Source organism: Acomys russatus, chromosome 17 (genome assembly GCF_903995435.1).
Source record: "Acomys russatus chromosome 17, mAcoRus1.1, whole genome shotgun sequence".
Taxonomy (NCBI): domain Eukaryota; kingdom Metazoa; phylum Chordata; class Mammalia; order Rodentia; family Muridae; genus Acomys; species Acomys russatus.
Window position 1 is genome coordinate 2,432,278 of NC_067153.1, and position 11,784 is coordinate 2,444,061.

Here is an 11,784-nt window from a genome sequence, read left to right on the forward strand (position 1 = left end):
CAGTGGTTCTCAAATGTTATCCTGCGTCATGTTCACCTGGAGGACTTATCTAAACACAGTTTGCTGGGTTCGCTCCCAGTTCTGACTCAGGTGGGGTAATGCGTTTGGCCTCCCTAACAAGCTCCATGTGATGTTAATAGACCTCGCTGAGGAGCATAACTCTCCTACGGGCTGTGGAGCTGGAAATGCCTAGCCTGTCTTTGGCTCCATTTTAAAAAGTAAAAGTCGGCAGCAGCAGAGTAGCTGGTGAGCTCAGGGCCCCCCACCCCCCCCCAGGATTGGAACTCACTGGAAATCAAGATTTTCCTTAGAATTTCCCATGATTTTTAGCATTAGGAAGCAAGAAAATAGGCGCGCGTGACACACACACACACACACACACACACACACACACACACACACACAGGTTAAAGCCTGATAAAACACAGTTCCAGATACTAATCTCCTTTTAAAAGTGATCTTTTCAGGGTACGATTGGCCCTCTGGTCCCACAAGAAACTCAGTCTCCTAGGGTGCTCTTGTGCTAGTTGCAGACACTGACCGGCTCAGCACCGAGAATTGAAAGCTGTCCTTGGTCCCAGCCCCCACCTAGGAGTTGATCTAGCGCTTTCCACGCAGGGAAACTGCTGGAGACTTGGCCCTGGAAGCAATGCCCTCCCTTCACCTTGCACCTGGGAGCCACCACGGTGCATCCCTGTCCATCGCACTGGTTTGAGTCCCAGAACACAGAACCAACTCTTGCCAGTCTCTCGCCCCGCCTACTGTTCCCCCAGTGTAACACACACACACACACACACACACACACACACACACACACACACACACACACACACACACACACACACACACACACACACACCCCGCTACCCACCCCACCCCTCTCCTCCACCGGAGGAACTGCAAGACTTGGAGACGTGCAGCACTCTTTCCCCGCAGAGGGCCACCGGGCTTCTCTCGCCCTGCTAACAAGTTTCTGGGACCGCCTTGCTCCAGATCGGGCTTGAGAATCAAAACACAGCCTGGTCCAGAGCCCTTCGTCTGCCGGCCAGGCTTGGACATGGTTATGCAGCTTTCCCTGAGACTCTGTGTTCGGCCTCCCCAAGCTGTTTCCCCCTTCCATAAGACTTGGTGCCCCCCAAGCTCGTAGACAGCGTGTATGTTGCAGAAATGTGTATGGAGGTTTGACGAAACTAAGCGAGGGGCGCAGGCACAAGAGTGGTGCCCTGGGGTCCAGTATGCCCTCCTCATCTCTCTCTCTAGTGGGTATCGTCCAGCAAAGAGCGCCTGGGGCTAGGCAATAAAACCTGATTTGGGATAGCCAGGGCAAGGCCCCTTGGCTGTGGTGTCGGTCTAGCAGCCTGCCGCACACACTACTTTTCCTCTCCCGCAAAAGGGGCTCTGTTTCAAGCCAAGGGAACCGAGAGGTGAGCGAGACCGCTGGAGGCCACACTCACACCCATGCCACGAAATGTTTGGTCTGCGCCTCCAGGGGGCGCTGCGGCCCTTCTAGCGTGCTGAGGCGCGTCTCCGCCTTGTCCCCTTGGAGAGCCCGAGACCTAGCCACAGTTTCTTAAAAGATGGAATCCTTAATCCCGGCCCGTCCGCAACCTCAACTCCGTGTCTAAGGCGTGCAAGCCTCCCTGCTCCCCTGGCCCCTTCACTGCTCTGTGACTGGAGTGCACGCACTTTAAGTAAAGCTATGCTTTTAAGTCCTTCAGGCTACAGGAAAGCATGGCAAAAAGTCTCCACTCCGCAGAGGCTGAAGCCTCGTGGGGGCGGGGGGTGGGGTGGGACTCAGAGGGATCCTAGGGAAGATGATAAGTTTTCCGTAATTTTAAAGGGCACAAGTTATTTAGGATGTCCATAGAGCGCAGTCGACTCCCGGGTGTCTGTGTCTGACACCTGCTAGCTCCACCTGCAGACTCCTGGGTGGGCTGGGGGCTGCACTGCACACACACACACACACACACACACACACACACACACACACACACACACACACACACACACACACGAGCTTCTCTGAGTTTCCTCTGCAAGACCTTGTCCCTTTCTCCTACAGCATAAACTTTGCTGTTGGGTTTTGGTCAGCAACTGCCCAGCCCTCTCCGGGTCAGTGTGTTAGCCATTTCCCCGCAAGTGTCCCTGGTGTCGAAAGCCCAGAGCCTTGAGGACAGCAGCTGACCCGATCCGCGGGAATTTCCTAGTGAACAGGCAGCAGAAGCTCCCGAGGGAGCTAGGACAGCTCCACCGAGACGCCGACCTGGAGGCACAGCTGGCCTGGGGCAAACTCCGGGACCTCGGCTTCTGTGCGCCAGGACCCCACAGCTTGGTGGTGGCCGGGTGGGCCAGTTTTTCTGCACCGGGCCTTGTGGCTGGTCTAGCTGGTGAGTGGCTCGTGGGCGGGCTCTCAGAATGAGCGCGGACTTGAAGCCCCGGGGTCTGAGAGCCAAGACGTTCCGGTGCCGGTCCCAGGTGAGCCGGCGGGCGGCCTGGAGGAGTGTGGCGGCGGTGCCGAGCCGCGCTCCGCTGCTGGTTTAGCTGGTTGCACCTGCCCACGCCAGCTGCATGGCTCGCGGGCCGCCGGGCACCGCGTGGCCGCTTAGCTACCAAAGGCCGGAGCTCTCGGAGGCTTCCCTACCTTCCGGGCCACAGCCCGCACTCCGCCTGGGTTAACCCAGAGTTCTTCGGAGGCTGAAAGGCGCGAGGTAAGCATGTTTACAGTATAACAAGCCCTGGCTCAGGGGATTTTCGGAAAAGGAGGTACACCTAGTGGAAAGTTGGAAATTCTGTCTACCCCACGGGAAAAGCCGGCGGTTCGGTACCCAATACACACGGGCCCGTAAAGGTGCGAAGCTGGAGAAGTTGCCTCCACCTTAGTGAAAAGGGACTAGACAGCACGGGCTCGACGCTCTGGTCACCACCTCGGGAGTACATGCCCTGGGGGGCCTGAGTGAGGAGAAAGTTGCCTCCAGCTTTCCAAATTGAGAAAGGCTGTGAAAGGAATGAGGTGGTTGGAGAGAGGGAACCGCAGGCATCCTGGGAGCTGAGTCTCAGAACAAGCGCTAAAATGAAAGCACCATTATGGAACCCACGCGGGAAAGGGTTTTTAAAAAAAACCCGGAACCCTTCCCAGGCGTTGTCCTACTTCCATTCAGTCCGTTTAATTTATTCTGACGAAGTTAAGCACTGCAGGATATTGAACTCGTGAGTTTCTGTCGCAGGCTCACTTTGTAATCCTCACGAACCTACAAGTGGAAAGAGGGACGGGGTGGGGGGAGGTGACCTGCTATTCCTGAAGTACTTGTTACCAAAGAAACGAAAATTTATATTCACCTCGACAAAAATAAGATTAAAAGGGCTTTTACCTTAATGAGATCGTTTCCATACTGTCTGCCCGCCTCCTCCGTGTAGCCTTAGACGGATCATAGCATTCTGCTTAGATTTATTCACTTCCCCACACAGTTGAGGTTATTGTAATTGTCTTTGGGGGTGGGGAGCGAAGACCACAAAGCATCTTTGGAGTAACGCTTTTGAATTGTACAGTTTCTTTAAAAGATCCATGCTACTCCAAGCACTGGCCAACTTAAGCGCCCTCCGGTGAGTCGTTTGGGACCAAGGACGGGTTGCTCAGTTCTGTTCAGGCGCATCACGTCTGAACTAAAGCTGCTTGAAGTGAATCCCTGTCATCCCCTGTCATGCTATTCCAGAGGGCTGGAAAGCCTTCTCATTTATACGCTTACAAAACTAAACCTTCAGGAGAACTAGAAAACCCAACAGAACACGTCAAATTCGATTAATTTTTCTGGCAGCTGAACAATGAACTCAATTTTTGCTGAGAATGAAGAGAATGCATGTTTTGAGACACTGGAATAGTATTTTCCTAAAATTTAAAAATGATTGTTCTTCACCCATTCCAGATGGGCTCTTTATTGTTTGCCAATGGATTGCAGATGCCCACTCCTTTGCCCGACTTGGTTAACTGCTTATGAAATGTACATTGGTTGATTAAAGCTTAGATATTGGGAGAAATTTCTTCTTGAACATTCCACATGCCCCTGCACTAATTATGAAAGTAGTCAATTGTCACCTTCATAAACAAACTTCGTTTTGAAAATAGTGGGGAAAGCCAGACTACACAAGTAGCCATAATTGACCAAAAATATGGACGGAACTATTTAACATTGAGGGAAGGGATGTAAAGGCTGAAGAGCAAACTCTAGAACTGATAGCTCTGGCTGGCTCTTTGAAGCAGATGTTCATATTAAACATGTTAAGACATATTAAACATGGAGATGAAGGCGGCCCGCTGACCAAGTAAAAGTACAAAACACAGAATGCCCTTTGTACTCCTCTGCGGACTCGGAAGAGCAAAGATCCAGTAGCTGAGTTTCCAACAGTGTAAGGAAAAGTGTCATCCAAAAAGAAGGGATGGGCGTCGTCTTTGTGTGTGAGGTTTGAATTGAGTCACCTTGGGTCTGGGTTAACAAGGAAACCTCAAGCAAACCTGTGCCTTTAAGACTCAGTTGCTATCCAAACACAAGTAAACAGAGTGGACCATTAGCAGGCGCTGGGCGCGGAGGCGGAGCCTGGGAGCTGAGGCCCGCTCCGCCGCGGGACGCCCGCCGGGAGGGGAGGCGGGGCCGCTACTAAAGCCTTGGACTCCCGGCCCGGAGCAGCCCGGGGCGGGACGCGGGCGAAGACTGAACTCTGCGCGCACGCTGCCGGAGGGTGATGGCCCTGCAGGGCTGCGGGCTCCGACTTTACTCGCCTTCAGCGGTGAGAAACTGGCCCAGACACCTGGATCTGGGCGGGCGCTGAGCACTTATCCAGAGCACGCTTGCTCTTTTATACATTCCGCGTCCACCGACTGACGAAGATCACCTCCACTTGTCGTTTTCGCTCCACTAGATCATGCCCTCGGTTCCCGGGACAACGCGCCGAAAAAGAAGTTCGCCCAGCTTGGACTTCATAACTTTTCCAAGCTGTACGTCCTGCTGCCCGGACCTAGTCTGACCGCGCTCCCTAGACAGACCTCGGTGCTGGCGGTGAGTGTCCTCTCCTCTCCGGGGCTCGGCTGTAGCCTTCTTAAGAAAGGAAGGACTGTGGGGGCTCAAGGGAAATCCAGGCTCTCAGTCCGGAGTACCATAAATTCAGAGAATGAAAAATACTCCTGTGTTCTAGCTTTACTCTGGTCCTCCGCGTGAGACTCCCAGCTCAGTTGAACTTTTGTGTGCTGCCTCTTAGTTTTGTTTTGGGTAGATTTACGCATTCGGCAAGATTTATAAAGTCCGGTCCGTACTTTGTGGCGAGAGCCAATCACCCCGTGATATTGTCACCTTGCTTTAGAAAGCCCGGACCCGCACTTCCTACATCAGCCCGAGCACACGGCACAGAAGGGCCGGGACACAGTGCGGTCAAGCCAGCGGCTCCGAAGGCGCATTTCACAGGGGAATAGTCCAGTCATAGGTGATTTTTTTTTCCCCCAACCATGTGCTGGCCTCTTGCTTTTCCTCCCACTCGGGTCTTCGCTAAGGGGACATCAGGCAAGCTCCCCCAGGGGCTGAGACGCTCTTGGGTTGTAGAGAAATAGCCCAGAAAGGAACCGCGGTTTTCCTAAGGGGGATGAGGACGACCACAGCAACAAGGTGTTGTGTAGGCAGCCGTGCTGGATCTGTCCCCCCACCTGCGAGCAGAGAACAAAAGAGTACTGATTGCTCCCGAAGCGAAACCGGGTGCAGACAGCTACTTTTTCTGCTCCACAAATTTCGATCTTGAACATAAAAAGAAAATGACACATGGTGGGGGCGGTAGGGGGCGGCGAGGGAGCGGAGACAAACCCATATTATGCAGAATGCATCTTAATTTAATTAACTCCTTGGGAAGGCAGAGGCGCAGGGACTTCGGGGGCTGCCACCCCCCCAACCTGACCAAGTCATCCTCCCCCCCATCAGCATTTTAGATCTCTTTCTGCTATAGCTCTCTGGTTTATATAAAATTCTCTTGTATTTGAACTGAAATTCAGCAAACATACCCGCCCATCTATCTGTCATGGTTTAGCAGATGACCCCAAACTGTATTATTTTTAGATACTTCAATGTAACACCACAGTTACCAGCGACTGAAGATTCTTTATCAAATTACCAGGGACCCAATGTTTTAAAATTTTTTACCAAACTGAAATTAATATGTAATACTCTGCCGTGCTGACAGTTGGTGAAACTAAATTTTACAAAAACCGTTTAACATGCCTGGGAATTCCATTGAAAATTGGTGAAAGAAATGTAGCCTCACCTCCATTGAACCGTTTGTGACTTTTCATGGTTTAACTTTCTCTCCTCGCAAAATTAAAAGTAACCAGTGGTCCGAAACTGACTGGAGGAGAAGGGACAGCAGAGGAGTCCAGTTAGTGCCTGAAGTGTGTATGTGTGTGTGTACTCAGCTCCAACAAAAACGAAAGTACCTCGGATCCGTGTGCTGACTTAAGCGATGATTTGACATACATCGCTAGCAACTAAACAGGCGCCCAGGAATCTCAGCTCCCTAGTTACTTAAGGCAACAGTGTTTGGTCGGTGTTTAGGGGAGTTGTGTTTGTAGAAGGGTTTCAGAGGGCTCACTGCCTTGCCCTTCCTTTACCAGGTTTGCAAATTAAAGCAAACTTTCTATGAAGTGGCAATTTGAGACCAACAGAAATTATAAAAAGGCTTGTTTCTGCAGCATAAACTATTGGGAAGAGGAGAGCAGCACTTGTGACTTTTATGGCCAAGTTCACTTAGAACATTTGGAATAAAAAAAAATCGTAAGTTTTAATAGTCTTCTGTCAGCCAACACTCCCATCCTGCCCCGGAGCAGCCTATGCTGAGAATTTTGCATTGCCTTCTGTATTTATTTCTAAGAAATCTAGTCTGGGAATACACCCAAATAATAATTTCGGTTTCCTCTTGATGCAGGAAAGAGGCTGCTTTTCAACACTAGGTGGAAAATGTTTTGACTCTCTGGAAAATCCTCACTACCCACGGAGAAGGAAATAAAGATGAAACTTATGATTTTTAATTGATGAGAAAATAATCAGTGATGTTAATAGAATCTCCCCCCCAACCCCCCATCCCATACAAGAGGGTTTGAGGGGTGCGGCTGAGCAAGTGTGAATAGTGATTTGTGTGCTGGGAAAGTTTATTACTGAAGGAGTTTGCAGTTTCGCTTGACCGGTCTGACTGAGACCCTCTGACTGTCACACACCTCTCATTAACTCCCAGCCTGAACTCCCAGACCGCATACCACCAGGCAGAAGCAGTTCATTAATAAATCTCTTGTCTCCAAACTGTTCCAAACAGTGGAGGAAGGTGGGGGGCCCACTGCCAGAGCGCTGCGGCATTGAAGTACACAGCCCCCTAAGCCTGCTGGCAGACAGAATCTCAAACACCACCTCACAAATGCCCTGGAGTAGAAAAATTGGTGCAGCTGGAAGGGGTGGGCAGGGAGAACTGAACAGGCCCACTCACCTTCTGCTTAGTCCAAAACCTCAGGTGGCCCTGTGAGCGGTGCATTTGCCTGGCGAAATTCTTAGGGAGGCCACTCTAGGCGGTACTGCCAGAATCTGCTTATAACAGGGATTGACTGTGGGTCCACTATGAACACAGGTGAGGTGCTCCAAGGAATCTCCTCCCTCCTGCCGCGTACTCCCCCCCCCACACACACAGACAGCAGGCCAAGTGTAGCCCTAGGCCTTGAGGTATGCAAGGACCCATGTAGCCCCTTTCCTTGGCCTCCCTTGGAGGCATCACTCCTTTCCTCTTCTGCCAGTACCTCCTCGGAAGGATCTGGAAGCAGCCCTCTTCTTCAGAGAGCCTAGCACTCAGTCTGGGAAAAGGGGGTTCAGAGACGCTCTGTATCCTCACGGGGTGGGGTGGGGGGAACCAGACTGGCATCTGAACCATCTGGAAGGGGATTTGGTAGGGGATGGGAAGAGAGGCAGCCCCTGAGGAAAAGGGGTGAGACACAGGAGAACTCAGCCCCTGGGTGTCACTTTTCTTGCCTGCGGCTGCTGGGCCCTGAACAGTTGCTGCGGATAAATGGGACTAGGGCAGAGGAAAGAAAAAGAAACCCCAGGAGGTCAGCAGACGAGAAGTGGAGGCCTGCTGTGCAGGGGAGGACTTAGTGCTCCAGTAAGCACCTGAAAGGCGACCTGAGTTGGTCGCCTCTTGGGGTGAAGCTGCAAGTGGATCGAACAAGGCTTTCTGGTCCCAGGTCGAACCACACTACCTGAAGTGCCCCCAGGGAGCTGGCAAGCTCCAAGTGACAGCAGCTGGTTGAGGGTCTTGACCTCTCAGCCCTCAGGGTTTCCCCTCCTGAGAGGATGTGAGTGAGAGGGGCACTTGCACTAGAGCCCTCTGTCTGCCCTTCTTTTCCCCAGGCAGAGTCCCCTCTCCTGAAAGCCTAGTACTGGCTCGCTAGAGGGCCACTTGCTGCCCAGGCGCTGGGAGTCTTGGTACAGACTCCTGGGCTGGTCTTGAGGTCTTGGGAACTAAGAAGAAGAGGAAGAGAGCTTGTAACCGCGTGGTGCCCAAGGACTGACGGGATAATAATCCTGGATTTCTCTCTCTCTCTCTCTCTCTCTCTCTCTCTCTCTCTCTCTCTCTCTCTCTCTCTCTCTCTCTCATTTTTAGGGCTTCCTCTGTGTGCTGTTGTTTCTGGGGGGCATTTTCCGCCTCACGCCCTCTGTCTTCTGAGACCTGGAAGAAAGGGGTGGCTCCCCGTACCCCTCCGGAGCTTTCGGGAAGATGGGGAGCAAGGCCCTGCCGGCGCCCATCCCACTCCATCCATCGCTGCAGCTTACCAACTACTCCTTCCTGCAGGCAGTGAACACCTTTCCCGCCGCGGTGGACCACCTTCAGGGCCTTTACGGTCTCAGTGCAGTGCAGACAATGCACATGAACCACTGGACGCTGGGGTACCCTAACGTGCACGAGATCACCCGCTCCACCATCACGGAGATGGCGGCTGCGCAGGGCCTCGTGGACGCTCGCTTCCCCTTCCCGGCACTGCCCTTTACCACTCACCTGTTTCACCCCAAGCAGGGGGCCATCGCCCACGTCCTTCCAGCCCTACACAAGGACCGGCCCCGTTTTGACTTCGCCAACTTGGCGGTGGCCGCCACTCAAGAAGACCCCCCTAAAATGGGAGACCTGACGAAGCTGAGCTCGGGGCTGGGAAGTCCCATCTCGGGCCTCAGTAAACTGACTCCGGACAGAAAGCCCTCCCGAGGGAGATTGCCCTCCAAAACGAAAAAGGAGTTTATCTGCAAGTTTTGCGGCAGACACTTTACCAAATCTTACAATTTGCTTATTCACGAGAGGACCCACACGGATGAGAGGCCGTACACGTGTGACATCTGCCACAAGGCATTTCGGAGGCAAGACCATCTACGGGATCACAGGTGAGGCTGGGAACTGCGGGAAGAGGTGAATTTGCCCGTGTCCTGATAGAAATATCACTAAAGTCCCCTCTGTTACATGGAGTGGCATCTAAATCCCTCCCAAAGCTTGTTTCAGTGACCACCCCCGTCCCCCAGTGTTTACCTCTTCTCTCAGCCTGAAGCCTGCATTCTTTGGGATAAGAAAGGGCCTTCCTCGGTCCCTAGGCAGGAAAAATCTATTCTGTTTTCCTCTGAGTCGTCCTAGGTACTGAAGAGAAGGGTGAAAAAGCCGAAGGGTGCGGATTCCTTCCAACATGATGGGTGAAGGGCACAGGTTTTGGCTGCTATGGTGCCATTTCCGGAGAATCTACTGGGTTTACTGGCTCCCCTCTCTCGCCGCCCCCCCCTACGCCCCCCACCTCCCCGAAGCCTTAGAGCACAGGGCTTCCTTTGTGGGGCGTCTTGAGGTCACTATATTTAGAACCGGCTCCCACCTATCTTCACACCCTGAATAAGTGAAGAGCATTCAGTTAAAATTATTATGGTGGGAGGGGTGTGGAGGGCTCGCCAAAAATCTACCTGTGATTTTTGAGGTGGGACATCATCTTCGAGCCTGTGAGTGATTCGCATAATCAGCCCCCACACTGCCCAGCCTTGCCTTCCGTCTTGATTTGGTCGTTTTAAATTCCAGAGGAAAAGCTTGGCGGCCTAGACTGGCTCTTTGTGCTGCCTTTCAGCTCCAGAAATACGCCAGAGAGGGCGGTCAAGTGTAGATAAAGCCAGACGGCTCGTGAGTGCTTCGAAGAGTCTGTTAGTCGAGGTTAACCATAAACAGAAGTACACAGGAAATCTAAAAACAACATAATAGAAATTCTGTTTCCTTTGCCCTCTCAAAATTTCGTTGGAATAATTGTGGAAAGAAAATCCTAACCTGTGGAGACGATCGTTACAATGAAACCTTGTGTTGGTTTTCAGGTATATCCATTCCAAAGAAAAGCCCTTCAAATGTCAGGAGTGTGGGAAAGGATTTTGTCAGTCTAGAACTCTAGCAGTTCACAAAACTTTACATATGCAGGTAAGTTTATTTCTTCCTTTAAAAGTGGAAGCTTCATTTCTATCATTATGGCTTTACTAAATGTGTTCAAGGCAGGAGTGTCTCTTTAAGGGCTCTTTTTAGATTAGCTTTCTGGGGTGGCAGGGGAACAACACTTGTTTTTTAAATATAAAATTAGCATTATGTAACATAAATAATTTTTCTTAACGAACAGGCCAGATGATTTATAGTAAATCCTAATGTTAGGGTTTTTTTAATTTTTTTTTTTTTTTAATTCTATCTTCTCTGCATTTAAAACTTCCGTGTTTGGGAGGAAATAAAGGTAATTTTGACAGTGGAGCCATGGGTGAAATTCCATATGCTCTTTTTCCCAGGGGCCTCGTAATTTGTAGCTTTTTAGGACACGGAGGAATAGTTTAATTTTCCAGCAAACAGGAGCTTCAGTACCCGGGAGAATGCGGTTCCTTAGGAGAGGATTAGCCGCGCTCGCCCCCCCCCCCTTCCTGCCCTTGACACAGCGATGAAATACGTGGCCCACCGAGGTGGTCTTATCAGAGCAATCGGGCCTCTGTGGGCGCCTGTTCCTGTGCCTCACGATTGGCGATTGGCGGGTTGGGAGCACAGATCTGTCCCTGCAGGTCCCCTCTTTTGTTGTCATGCGCTTGTTATGTTAAGGCTTGCTACAGATAAGACAGAAACTGTTGAGTAGGGTGCCGTGGTGGTGTGAAGGATTAATCCTTTGCCTTGCTTCACATCTGAACAGGAATCTCCACACAAATGCCCCACATGTGGAAGGACCTTTAATCAGAGAAGTAATCTGAAAACTCACCTTCTCACCCATACAGACATCAAGCCCTACAGCTGCGAGCAGTGCGGCAAAGTGTTCAGGCGAAACTGTGATCTGCGGAGACACAGCCTGACCCACACCCCGCGGCAGAACTTCTAGCGAAGCCCAGGATCGGTCCTGTGCGGCCGCGGCTCCCTCCCCCCCAAGACACCTCTCCGCGCCTCCCACCCGAGGGGCCCACCCCCACCCCCACTGACCCCAGCTTGTCCCTGGCTGCAGCCGCTGCTCCTGCAGCTCCAGGAGTTAAGCGTTCTTCCGGGGGGACTGAGAGCTCTAAAAAGCCACACACTACCCCCTTCAGCAAGCAGCACGCGCTAGATCCTTGTAGATATTTCACGGCTCATTTTAGAGCTCTGTACATGATGTCGTGGGTCTTTGTCCTGTTGTTTTGTATCTTGTTGGATGCACCTAGACATGGAAAATGGAAACCAAATTTATCTTTAAAAACTGTATTTTCAAAATAAAAC

General features: G+C 51.7%; 1 protein-coding gene across 2 annotated transcripts; it reads left to right on the forward strand.

Moving 5' to 3' along the window:
- The first annotated feature begins 8,704 nt into the window (after nt 1-8,704).
- Nucleotides 8,705-11,498, forward strand: Osr2 (odd-skipped related transciption factor 2). 2 transcript variants are annotated; one of them, XM_051159470.1, is made up of 3 exons: nt 8,705-9,437; nt 10,392-10,491; nt 11,234-11,498. In XM_051159470.1, exons 1-3 carry the CDS (start codon nt 8,782-8,784, stop codon nt 11,414-11,416), a joined length of 939 nt encoding a protein of 312 aa, XP_051015427.1. In that variant the 5' UTR covers nt 8,705-8,781; the 3' UTR covers nt 11,417-11,498. The 2 variants fall into 2 exon arrangements, with proteins under 2 accessions (XP_051015427.1, XP_051015428.1); XM_051159471.1 differs by having other exon boundaries at nt 8,707-9,437; nt 11,316-11,498.
- Nucleotides 11,499-11,784: the final 286 nt, after the last annotated feature.